This window comes from Phasianus colchicus, chromosome 12 (assembly GCF_987193195.1).
Source record: "Phasianus colchicus chromosome 12, bPhaCol1.hap1.1, whole genome shotgun sequence".
Lineage (NCBI taxonomy): Eukaryota > Metazoa > Chordata > Aves > Galliformes > Phasianidae > Phasianus > Phasianus colchicus.
Window position 1 is genome coordinate 20,677,399 of NC_143447.1, and position 12,250 is coordinate 20,689,648.

General features: G+C 49.1%; 2 protein-coding genes across 10 annotated transcripts in view; one reads left to right on the plus strand and one right to left on the minus strand.

Annotated features, from left to right (window-relative positions):
* Positions 1 to 3,820, minus strand: part of MAP1A (microtubule associated protein 1A) — a 48,228-nt gene extending 44,408 nt beyond the window's left edge. For both annotated transcript variants that reach the window (XM_090149248.1, XM_031587989.2), the window contains exons 1-2: positions 3,562 to 3,820; positions 104 to 205 (exon numbers count right to left, since the gene is read on the minus strand). In XM_090149248.1, coding sequence (XP_090005374.1) covers positions 104 to 205; positions 3,562 to 3,721 — 262 coding nt within the window. In that variant the 5' untranslated portion in view covers positions 3,722 to 3,820. The remainder of the gene's footprint in view (positions 1 to 103; positions 206 to 3,561) is intronic.
* A 106-nt stretch (positions 3,821 to 3,926) lies between these two features.
* The window catches only part of TP53BP1 (tumor protein p53 binding protein 1), a 39,747-nt gene continuing 31,423 nt past the window's right edge, over positions 3,927 to 12,250 (plus strand). For 2 of the 8 annotated variants that reach the window (XM_090149249.1, XM_031587995.2), the window contains exons 1-2: positions 8,095 to 8,415; positions 11,369 to 12,216. In XM_090149249.1, the coding sequence (XP_090005375.1) occupies positions 11,866 to 12,216 (351 nt within the window). In that variant the 5' untranslated portion in view covers positions 8,095 to 8,415; positions 11,369 to 11,865. Of the gene's footprint in view, positions 4,249 to 8,090; positions 8,416 to 8,605; positions 9,302 to 11,368; positions 12,217 to 12,250 lie in introns of those variants that run through there. The other 6 variants (XM_090149251.1, XM_090149252.1, XM_090149253.1 and 3 more) reach the window with 6 other exon arrangements.

Below are 12,250 nucleotides of genomic sequence, written 5' to 3' on the forward strand. Positions count from 1 at the left end.
TTATATGAATTCGTCATGCTAAATCAGAACCAGCTTTATTCTATCTCTTTTCAAATATGAAATAAAAGATAAAGGTTAATGCTGATAAAGTAAAATAACTGACCTTTGACTTCTGAAGAAAACTGGGCCAGATGCCGGGTTACAAAGAGTCGCAGTTGCTGATTCAGATCGCAGGACAAAGGGTTAATATTCCAGGAGCGAATTCCTGCTCAACAGAGAAAGAACAATGAGTTGTCCACATAAGCTACAGAAAGAGGAGACAAAAGTAAACATGACATCCAGGAAGCAGCAATGGCCTTCTGAGAGAAGATGGTTAACGCTGAGAAAAAGTCTTCGAAAGCAAAGGGCCATAAGTTGTTTCCCTTCCATAAAACACCTACACCTGCAGCACATGCATCAAGCAACTCTTTTTACAGCCTAGGGTTCACATGAGTGAAACAGAAGAACCATGAAGGATAACGGCTAAATTGCTCTAGTTAAAAGTTTATTAACTTGCCTAAGTGAGTTAAACTACTAAACAGCTCAGACACTTCAGCTTCTGTGCTCTTAGAACTTGAGCATCCTTCCAGCCACAGAACCCCCCCCGACCTCAGCTCCCTCTGCCTAATCATGCCCTCAAAGCCCCTGATCCTACTGAGACCCTTTGGGTTTGTTCTTTAATCTACATAAGCTTTGTAAGCTAATCGCCTTCATATCACAGCAGGAAACAGCGTCTGCTCCCAGAGCAAGTGGCACCAAGCCATGCTGGGAAGTCACCTTCAGACCTCAGCATCAGCAGCTGTATGTTCTGAATGACACCAAACACCACAGATCAGAACTTCACAGGCTAACAAGGAGCACCTTCTCCTTGGTGGTGCAATACTGCATCGTGGTGCCATGAACAATAATGGAATTACACTGTGAATCACTATGCTGGCCTCTTACACTGCTGGCTGCAGAAGGCCGCTAGCACAGGCTTCTAAGAGTTAAACAGAACAAGGATCTCAGCCCTAGTATTTATTTTTAAGGTCCTTGTTGAGAGTTATTCCACCATTTTCTGAAGACATGCCCTCTCTTACATAAAAGGATAACCAAATATCCACCTTTTTTTTTTTTTTTTTTTTTTTAGGAGTGAAGTGTGTTGACTTTTCACATATAGCGTTTCCAGTTACTGCAGTTCTGGTTCTCCAGCACAGCGATTTGATGTTGCACAAGAGCTTCTGAAGGCTGCTGGTGGAAAGTAGTATCTTCTAGGATACAAGCTAGAATGTATCAGCTTGTTCAACACAGATGCAGGATGGAATCACCAGGTCATTGCATTGCACTTCAGTAGTCTCAAGAACTCACAGCAACTCAAGAAAATGTTTGTCTTAAGATTTTTCCCTGATGACAGCTGAAACCATAGAGTAATAGCTTCACAGCAGAATATACAAAACAAACAAACAGTAAGCCCTCTGAACATCCAGAAACTTACCACTGCTTACATTGTCACAGAATACGTATTTCTTTTTGACTGCATAGGACAGGAACAAGTAAAGCACAAAACAAAACGTCAACACAACAGGAAGGAAAAAGATGAAAGGACTGTTTTCCTATGAAATAGCCTTGGAAAGCATGATGGATTAAATCAGTGGCCAATGCCTCTTAATGCAGTGCTTGTGAGCATTCCCACACAAGCAGAGCACGGCAGCATGCTGCAGGACACATCCTGCTGACTCGAGCTGCTGTGTCAGAGTCCTAGAGTCCTACTGCAGCAATTGATGCTATTTGAGGCACTGCTACTTCCTCCAGAATACAGACAAATATACTCTTTCAGAGCAAGGAAAAATGAAATTCTCATTTCACTCATTATTGCCACAATTTATGCAATGTCTTTTTTTCCCCTCCAGACAGTCTAAAATCACTTCTAACCTATCCCTACCTGCCACAGTTTCAATTTATGCCATCGTACAACAGCCAGAACAATGTCCTTGCTGATACCATCCTATCTGCTGATGCAGGAGTACAGACTATGCCATAACAAGGTTTCCAAACGTGCATATTTTTCACACATGCACAGTTTGGGTAACATACCATGGGTCTCATCAGTTTCCCATCTCTTTCCTTATACCCTTATAATTTTTTTTTTTTTTTCTGTTAATTTCCTGCCAGGATAATTGGGTTTTAAGATTTGGTATTTTCATCTTATACTCTTTCTAATATTGTTTCAGAACAGGACAAAAGTTACACAGAAACAGAGGAATCAGACCAGTATTTGTGGACATCATTTTAGAATAGGTATTCAAGTGTTCCACAGATACAGTGACACTGCATCAGAAGCAGTAAGGGTGGGAACAAACAGGTTCCTGCAGCATCCCACATGCATTATTCAATTTCTCTGAATCAAGCTGTAAGAAGAAAATGGGGAAAGTGCACTTTCTGGTTCAGCCTGAGTGAGGGATACATTCATTTACTCTTCATAAACCTCCTCCTGGTAGGCTTTGTGCAGGCAGGGCACAACAGCCAGAAGAACAGAGGCAAATAAAGAACTGTTTTATTCTTAAAACAAACCTATAAATAAAAATCTAGACGTATAGCATGCAATGTTTCAGACCAGTTTTGTTTGCCATCAAGTAGCTGCTGCTAGGGGATGCTTATCCATGTGCAAATGGCCCTAAGGCCAAAAGCGTCTGCAGCTGACAGGACTCGGCAGGCGTCTGGCAGACTGCTGACTGCAGAACGGGGCACGTGCTGTGCCATTTAAAATCTGCACCGCAAAATCTGCGTTTATTTTTCCTGGTACTTAAAGTCAATGCATCTTGGAAATGGGTGAGAAAAGGGAGAAGCACATACAAACTTTCTGGAGGTATTACTTCATTTTTACAGGTGTAGGACACTGCTCATTAGAACAGGACACCGTCTCTCCCACCTTTGAGGTTCTGATGTCACGATAGTCCGTCCTTTAGGAACCATTAGAAACCTCCACGAAGCCGCAGCCTCCGCCCCACCGGCGGGTCCCATCCCTTTAAATAACATCACCTCCTCTATATAGAGACCTATCCCCGCCGGGGCGCCGGCATGCAAAGCACAACAGCAGAGCACCGCACCGTCCCCGCGCAGCAGAGCCGGGCTGCTCTTCGCCCTCCCGCGGCTCGCGGTCCCACGGGGCGCTCCGCAGTCCGCGCCGCCGCTGCCCCTCGCACTGCGGTAAGCTGCCCCGCAGGGCGAAGCCCGCAATCAGCCCAAGTTTGGGCAAGGCGGGGACGAGACCCGACCCACGGACCCACGAAGAAGGTGGGAATCCGGAGAAAATGTGCAGAACGGAAGAAAGAAAAAAAAAATCGTTTGCGGTCCGAACGTCCGCAGCGCTCCGGAGTGCCGCGGCCGCGCGAGCTCCGCCCGCCCCCGGGCCGCGGCGTTTGGCTCCGCGCGGTGCCGCCCCGCCTAACGGAGCTCTCCCGCCCGCCGCGCGCATCCCGTCCCGCCCGCCGCGCGGCCGCCGCCCCTCCGGGCGCAGGGCGAAGCTCTGCGGCAGCGCCGCGACGAACGGCGGACGTCGGCACGGCGCGGCCCGCGGGCACCGCTCCTCTCCGCGCTCCTCACCGCGCTCCAGGGCGCCGCGCAGCGCCCCGCGCTCCGGCTCCGTGCCGACCTCCCCGATCACCACCAGCAGCGCGTGCCTCCGCGCCTCCCTGCGGCGCGGTCCGCCCGGCAGCCAGGGCGCCGCCGTCTCCATAGCGACCGGTCCGGCCGTCGTCTCCATGGTAACGCGACGGCCGCCGCTGCAGCGCGCCGTGACTGGCGCGCGGCTCTTAAAGCGCACCGAGCTCCTCCCCGGTTGGCTCCGCTGCCGCGCGGCGCTGCGCTACTGCGGCGAACGGAGGCGTGGCCCGAGAGGCGCGGCTCTGAGGCCGCCCCGAGCGCGCGGCGGACGAGGCGGGGCGGCAGGCGCGCGGTTTTCTCGTGGCCTCTTCTCCCGTGCCGAGCCCAGCCCGCTCGGCGGAGCCTCGGCTTCGGAGGCGCCGGTTCCCTGCAGGCCCGGACCGGGCCCGGCCATGCTCTGGCGCCGAGCTCACGGCATTAGAAGTGTGGTCCTGGAGATAGTTCAGTTTGCGTCGTTGGTCTGATTAGGAGAGAGTCACACAAACGTGAAACACCACAGGGAATTTTAAATGCCTGCTGCCGGGTAACCGCGATATCCACTGTAACACCACAGAAGCCAGCAGTGCAAGGGATGCTCAGGCTTGCCGTCAGCATTTACATTCCTTCTTTCTTCTCTGACCCTCCGAGGTAAGCAGAACAGTGGGGTCTTGATCTCTTCTCGGTGGTTCCCTGCCCTCTTCAGTTACAGACAAATGCATTGGCACATGAGATCTAGCTTCCAGAAACACAGAAAAGGAAAGCCTCCGATTTTTGCCCACTCCTCATGTAGAACAGCAGTCGTGAGCAGCCCTACTGTGTCAACTGGGGCTGCGACACCCAGGATGAGAGAGGGTAGAGATGTGGGTGTGTGGCTGTACTTCAGCAGCACGTTGCAGACACAGCTTGGGGTGCTCAGTGCACCATGTGGGGAAACTGAGCAAGCAGTGTGTGAGATTTCATGCTGAGCTGGTGAGAGGCACCAGAAAGTAGCTTCAGATAGAAAATCCTGAATCTCTTCTGACAGAGAGATAGCAATCCACATTGTGCTGGCGTGGCAGAGTAGCAAAATAAGATTTAGATCAATAATAACCTGCAGTGTTTCTTAAAGCAGCACCGGCTTGTACCCCCTGCAGCCTGCAAGATTTCCACAGAACTGAGCTGCAGCAGGGAGGACTGATGGTTAGATAGCAGGGCCCAATGCTGCTGTAGTCCTTGGTGACCCACTGTTACAATCAGGAAGATTAACACAGTGATAAAGAAGCGTCACAGCAAAGAGATTAGCACAAACACAACGGTGTTTCAAAGGAAAAATGCTCACCCATCTCTGAAGGCTAGGCACCCAGGGAAGACCCCACAAGAGAGAGATCTCCACCCAGACATCCTTCCCCAGTGGCAGTCAGCCCTTAAATGGGGTCTAAGAGAGGTGCAGCCATGCTGCACCACTTCCTGTCCCACAGCTGAACTGCCTTCACCTGTGCTCCCAGGGCTGACTGGTCCTTTCCCCAGGTGCTCAATCAGTGGGTCAGCTGTGACTCAGCAGTTCCCGTACACCCACCAAACCTGCCCTGCAGCCAAACTTTTGAAGGCTCAGAGAGTGGAGTTCTGACACACCTATGCGAATCTGACAGTCTGTACTGTTATCAACCTCTGTGAGAAGATAATCTGGGGAAAAAGCCAAATACAGAAAGGGAGGAAAACCCATCATTGTTCCTGTGGGCTCGTGCAGATGTTACCAGCTTACAGAATTTTCTCAAATTGAGATGTTTACTCAAAAGGTTCTCTGGCTCTCAACAAACAAACCAAGGGGTGATGCAAGAAGTCCTTTTCACACTGAAATGCAGTGACACAGCTGGACATGATCTGTAATAAGTGATCTTATAAACAGAGTTAGTGCATCAAAATGGAACAATTTATTTTCTGTGTGTTGTAATTTGCTCAACAGTGTTAATTTCATTGTCTCAAAGGACTGCGTGGAAGCAGGTAAATTTGTGAATAAAGGGAAAAGCCTGCATATAAACACCCAGAGAACAGTAAATTCCATTTTGAAAGTAAGACTTGAAAGTAGGATCATGAAGGGCAAATATGAAGATGCAAGATTTTCAAAGATTTTTTTTTTACCAGCCTTCTGTTTTCAGGTGAGTCAATCCAATACTTGCTGCTTATTTTTGACATGGTAGCTTTCCAGAGCTGCAGCTTTTCTCTGCAGTGCAGAGAGGCTCCTCCAGCTGGCTTTCTGCCAAAAGAAATGAAATGGAGGCATGCAAACCAGGAGTGAAAGCTTACAGAGAATACTAAAGCATGGTACTGGAGCAACGAGGATCTCTTGGGAATGTTGTTTACAACCAAGAGCCATATTTTATAATCTGATCTGTTTGCATTCTTCAGCAAATTTTAACATCATGGCATTTCTGTTGTTTTCTGATGTGATCAGATCTCTCTATGATCACAACAGAAATGATGTGGCTGTGCAGTCATATTGCTGTCACGTTTCATCAGCCCTACCATCTGGTAGTGAAAGGAGGGATATCTTGTCTAAGGGGTTCTTCCTTATTTCCGAAATTCCACAGTTTAGGCACACCTATTAGATGTGCACAGAGGTTAGCGTGCAGGTTTCTGCTCTCATGTGCCCTACAGTCACTGGCACTCCTATAATGTACCACAAGCTGAGCTGCGTGTAGACATTATGGATCCTGACAAGCATCAGGCAGAATGACAGGCAGCGAAAATAGGAAAAAAATATATAAATAAAATTAAAAAAAAGGGAGTGCCTTTGAACAGCAGTGAATCACAGGTAAATAGCTGCTATAGAAATAGATCTAAAGACTAGACTCAAAATAGCATAAATAGAATCTTAGTAATATCAAGGAGAGAATAATCTGTAGAATTTCAGTTTTTCAGACCTTCAGTCTGGAATGATGATTTTCTGTGCTCCCTAGCTAAGAATGTCCATGTGAATATGATTATTTCTGAGAACCAGAGATCTATGGCAGTATCTAAATAAGGTTAATGTCTTTAACCAAGGTAAAATATGAATTCATTTTGGGTGAGACCTTTCACAGTAGAAGAGAAAAACAGGTGACTTCTTTTAAGAACTTTGTACAGGCCCTGATCTCCTGCAGGATTCACAGCTGTCCTTGGAACAGAAAAGCCTAGCTTTGATAATGCTTCCTTGTTGGGATGAAGCTGTGTTGCCATCTATACTATCTCTTCCATCATAGGTTGTAAGATACAGAAACAGAATCAGACAGATAAGCCCATCTGATTTTTACTTCTCTGCAGCACTGTGGTTGATTTATCAGAACAGTACTCCTTTTCCTTCCACTTTTGCCTTCTGAAGGCTTTGCAAATCCTGAATGTCTCCTACGAAATACAGAACAACTGCATCTGTGATCAAAATTAGGATCTGACTGCCTATGAAATTGTCACTGTGTATTCATTGCAACATTTCTTGTAATCCTGAGCCTTAGAATTAAAATATATGCCTATGGTAACTGTTGACTTATGGCCTGACCCACTGATTGAGCACCTGGGGAAAGGACCGGTCAGCCCTGGGAGCACAGATGAAGGCAATTCAGCTGTGGGACAGGAAGGGGTGAAGCCTGGCTGCACCTCTCTTAGACTTCATTTCTATTGTGCCAGTCCTTCCATCATCTCATCTTTGTTGTGATGCCTTTTCCGTTGTGTTGATCTGTCCAATTGCTACAGTCCTATAGCACAGTTCACAGTAAGGAGCTGGAGTCTTGCATTTATGTATCCGTTTTACATTACTGTTTATAATTACCTCCCTTTTCCTTTGAAGTTTGATAGACACATAGTGTCACACGTTACTGGTTGGTAGGTCACTGGAGGTTCTGGAATCGCCTCCTCTGAGTTCGAAGTTTACCTTTGTCAGATTGATGTCAGCAGGGCACCCACTAGGGGCCGTTGTGTTGCTTTGTCGTTGCTATTCTGAAAACGATTTAACGTTAAAAACAAATGCCAGGTTGATAATCCTTAATTACTAATTAAGCCCAGACATGAACCCAGAGTGCTGGATGGCACTGCTGTGAGCTGGTGTGAGGATAGAGATGAGACAGCTGAAAAAGAGCTGAGAAGGAACTCTAGGTGGCAGCCATGCTCTTTAGGTACGGAGGTGATTCAATGACAGGATGGGGCTGGGATGAGCAAGAAATGTCTGCTCTCCCTGGCTGAGGGGATGTAGTTTCCTGGGACGACGGAGGCCAAACTGGCCTAGCTGTTGTTGACCGTCTGGGGTTCTTTTGCCGAGGAGAATCCCAGGGATGCAGTCTGCAACGTACAATGCCATACGTTGTGTTTTCAGTCTGGAGGCTCTGGAGTGAGCCCAGATGCAGAACAGAAACAGCTCTTCTAGAAGCCCTTCTCCCACGTGCCAGAACGCCTCCAGGCGCTGTTCTGCTGTCGGCTGCGCCCCTTTGTCAGCAGCGTTATGCGCGGGGCTGCAGGAACTCAAAACGTCCACAGGGGGGCGCTGTGGTGACGCGGTTAGCATCGGGGGAGCCGTGAGCACGGATGGACCCGAGCGCTGCGCCGGCTCTCGCTCTTCGGAGTCACCCAGAGAAGCAGAGCCGGGCCCTTATCTTGCAATCGGAGAAATAAGAGATACAGCGCTGAGGGCCGTGGCCGTAGACCGGGCCCCGCCCCTCTTCGCCCGGCGATTCTCGGCCCCGAGGAGCGGCGCGGGCGGAGCTCAGCGCGTTGCCGCCCGCTGATGTCAGCGGGGCGGGGATGGGGCTCCGGTGCCCCCGCTTCAGCCCGAGGAGGCGGCTCATGCTGCAGGCACCTGTCTGCGAGTAGGTAAGGTCGGCCGGGGAGGCGCCGCGGCCTCTTCTTTCCGCCGCTCCGCCTCGACGGGAGGCGGTTGCGGCAGTTCCGTCTCCCGCCGAGCGCGGCTCGACCGCCCCTCGACGGAGCGCGGCGCTGCGCCCGTCCTGCCCGGCAGCTCCTCCTGCGGCCTGGCTGCTCTCCTCGGTCCCGCGCACGGTGCGGCTGCCCGGGGCGCGGCTCCTCTGCGGGGGGAGCGAGGAGGGCTCCGTGCTCGCCGGCGGCGGTGCTCCGGGACGCGCCGGGCCGTGGCGTTGCCCGGGCCGGCCGTATCAATGCATCGACAGCTGTTCGCGGTTAGCTCCGGGCGCCTACCATTGTGTGAGGCTCGTGTTTAGCTCGGGGGCTGGCGGCGTTCTCGTTTGCCGCCGGGCTCGGGCGCTGTGACTGCTGAGGGCTGCGCAGCGTTTGCTCCCAAAGCGGAGCGGAGCACGGTGCGTGCGGACACCGCCGGCCGCTGCTATAATTCGTGTGGGAGTAACACCGCAACTGGGAAAATACCGAGTATTCAACATAGCTTGTCGAAGGCAGGTGATACGTTTACTCCTATGCTAAGCTGACGTTTCTCGTTAGGTACCTTATTTCGTGTATCTAACTCTGACTTGAAGTCAGGATCTAGCATTTGGTGCTCTGTGTGGATGCTGTGCTCGGGTCAGGTGCGGAGTGGAGGCTGCACTGAGATGGAGAAAAAGATTCACGGTGAAAGAAAGGAGGGCGAGGACCGGGAGACCTGGGTCTCATTTCCCATCCCCATCAGTAGACTACATTGGGAACAACTGTTCAGAGAACAAGAAAAGACAGCTTCCACTTTCCACTGCAAATTCTTAAAGATACACAGAATTCAGAGAAAATACTGCAGGTATGGAAAATCAGACAGCCTTCATAACTGAAGTCTCATGTCAGGTGCATTTCCCTATTTGAAGGGAAAATAAGCTTTTATCCTCATGTTTAGATGAAGGTGGCCACACCCTATTCGTAATTTATACTAAGGCTCAGGGAAAAAAAATGCAGTCTGCAAACTGAGGGGGGGAGAATATTTAGATCAAAGGTGCATATTGTAGAGAAAGCAGGTTGCTTTTCTTCATAGCATAAAAGTGATGGGGGGAAAAGAGAATACAGATTTAATACAAAAAAGGGAAACACAGTCAGCTTTAACACTAGCACTCACCTTTGGCATTAGCTAATTTGACTACCTGGACCAGGCTCTGAAATTTATCCCACTGGTTTGTACAGATGTATAGAACTGTAGAAAAAATGAGGCTGGGAGGGAAACCCAGAGATGATCTGGTCTAGCTACCTGCTTCAGACCAAGGACAGCTATGTCTGTTTGTTACTAGCTTTTTTTTTTTTTTTTTAAAAAAAGAAGAATTATTACATGTTAGACTGCATGACCTTCGGAGCTTCATTAGCTTTTTAAAACATTTTTATTTTTGTTTGAATTTTCTGTGTTTAATTTCAACCTATTTGCAGTTGTTATAAGCCTGTTTGCAATTCTCCTCCTATGAATATGAAAAATTATTTGTTATTAATGTTTTTCTGTTTGAAGATTTACAAAAACTTACTCTTCTGACATCCTTTAATGCTCAGCTTTGGACTTATAGGTGTAGATTAAAAAAAAAAAAGGATTTCACACATCTAACGTATGCATGCTGTATAGAAGTTTGATGCATTGTGTTTGCACCTTTTGGCAGTAGCTTTGCACTGATGCATCACTTTTACAGGAACTGTGACCCACTGTGACAGTTCTTTTCTTCTTTGGACTGCTGTTATCTGTGCTGTATTTTGTCCGTTTTCAAGACTTTTTTTTAGTGTTTCTTCCACTGCTTACAGTCCCTCTCAGTTTCGTGTTGCTTGTGCATTAGTAAGTGTACTTGCTGTTTTATATCCAAGGTAATAAAAGAAAACAATGAACAGAATAGGAGGTAGCACATTTGTTTGGATCCTCATTCTGACATACTTATGGTTGCATGGTAGTGTTGATGGCTGCTTTCTGAAGATGGTTATTCAACCAGTTTTATTCTTATATTACAGAAATTTCATGCATCAATTTCTGCTTATTAGCACCCCATATAGGTGCTGGCGAGTAACTTTTAGCAGTTTTTGTCTGCAAGGCCCATTGTTCTGATATGAAAATAAAGTAGGTATTACATGCCTTCTCTTTACAGAGGTATGTTGGCTGCAACTCGTCTCCTTGTTACCTTCAACGTACAAACCAGTAATTAGTTTGATGGTTTGTTACCAAAATTTTAAGGGATTGGAAAGGAATTTTGAGAGACTGGTGTGTCTGCCTACCTCTAGCCTTTGGTTACTGCATTGTCCTCTGAGTTCTGGGAAGTAACTGCCAAGACAACATAATTTAGGATGAAAACTCAACAGATTTTAAAACACTTAGCTTATATAAGCACTCTCTAATCAGTTTTAGCCTGGTTTCAAGGGTGAAGTCTTGTCTTATTGTTTTTTTAACTGGGTCGCTTTTGTTTTCTGTTAACCTTCTCAGAGATGGGCAGGAAATGCTTCAGCTTTCTTGACATGAACCACCCAGCGGTGTCCCTTCAGAAGAGCAGAAAAACAGTTCTTTTGGTTGTTGCTCTCCTGCTAGTGTCTGTAGGACCATTTTCTGGTTGTTTGGTATCTCTGAATGTTTCCATCTTTCAGCCTTAGCTGGTTTTGACCGTGTATGCTTCTGCCATTCTTTGAGAAAGGAGTAATGATTTTTTTTTCCCCACGTTTTCACATCATACCTGAATCAAATCGTGGCTTCTGATAGATTTCTATCCTTTCCTTGCATTAACATAGCTTGCACTTGCGCCTTTAATGAGACTGCCATCTCTGCGTAAATGCTCTTGTGGCGCAAGATCTATCCACCGGTTTCATTTTATTGATGTCTGTTGCTCAAGATCCACTTTTTTCCTTTTTCTTCCCGAAGGCCAATCATGCGCGGGCAGATGCACGGACCGCTGTTGTCGCTTTGCGGCCGTTCCCTTCCGCCTTTGTTGCTGCGCGCTGTCGGCACTGCAGGAGCGCCTTCGTTCGAGCGCGTCTTCCTGGGCGGTAATGAAGAGCTGTGCTCTCTAGAAGCAGCTGATTAGAAAATAGCTGCTGGAAGGATGGAGGCGCAGAAGATATGCGAAGAGAGATGCGGTTGTGTAATATATCTATCCGGCAATGAGCTTATTAATTACGAACTTAAAGGGAAGACGACAGCAAGCTTGGAAACAACAGTGAGCCCAGCAAAATCAGTACCGGAGCACCGCAGAGGTCAAAAAAAGCTATGAGCGAAATGCTCGTGCGCAGAAGGCAGCTGCACTTTCTGTTCTGCTGAACGTTCGGGATGTTTACAGCTCTTGTTTACAGTTCCATTTAATCTTGAGAGTGAACGTAAAGGAAGCCGAGCCCCGTTCCCCCCGCGGGGTGATTCTGCGCATGCGCACCACCGCCGCGCTTCTGAGCGGCGCCCGCGTCTCCCCGGTAACCGCGGCTCCAATCCGCGCGCTGCAAGATGGCGGCCGCGGGAAGCGCGGCGCGCGGCGGCGGAGGGGCGTGGGGTCGGGGCGTTCGGTAGAGAGGCGTTCGGTAGGGGCGGTCCCGGCCCTCGCGGCGCCGCGCATGGAGCCTGCCGGCAGCCCGCTGGACCCCGGGCTCTCGCAGCAGGGAACGCCGCGTCTGATCGTGGAGGACTCGCAGCCCGAGGGCGCGGGCCCGGAGCGGGACGCGGAGCGGGCCCGGCTCGGCGTGCTGGCTCGCCGGCTGCCGCTGCGGCGGAGCCCCGTGCTGGTGAGCGCCTCGCGCGGGGTGGGGGCCGGGCTCG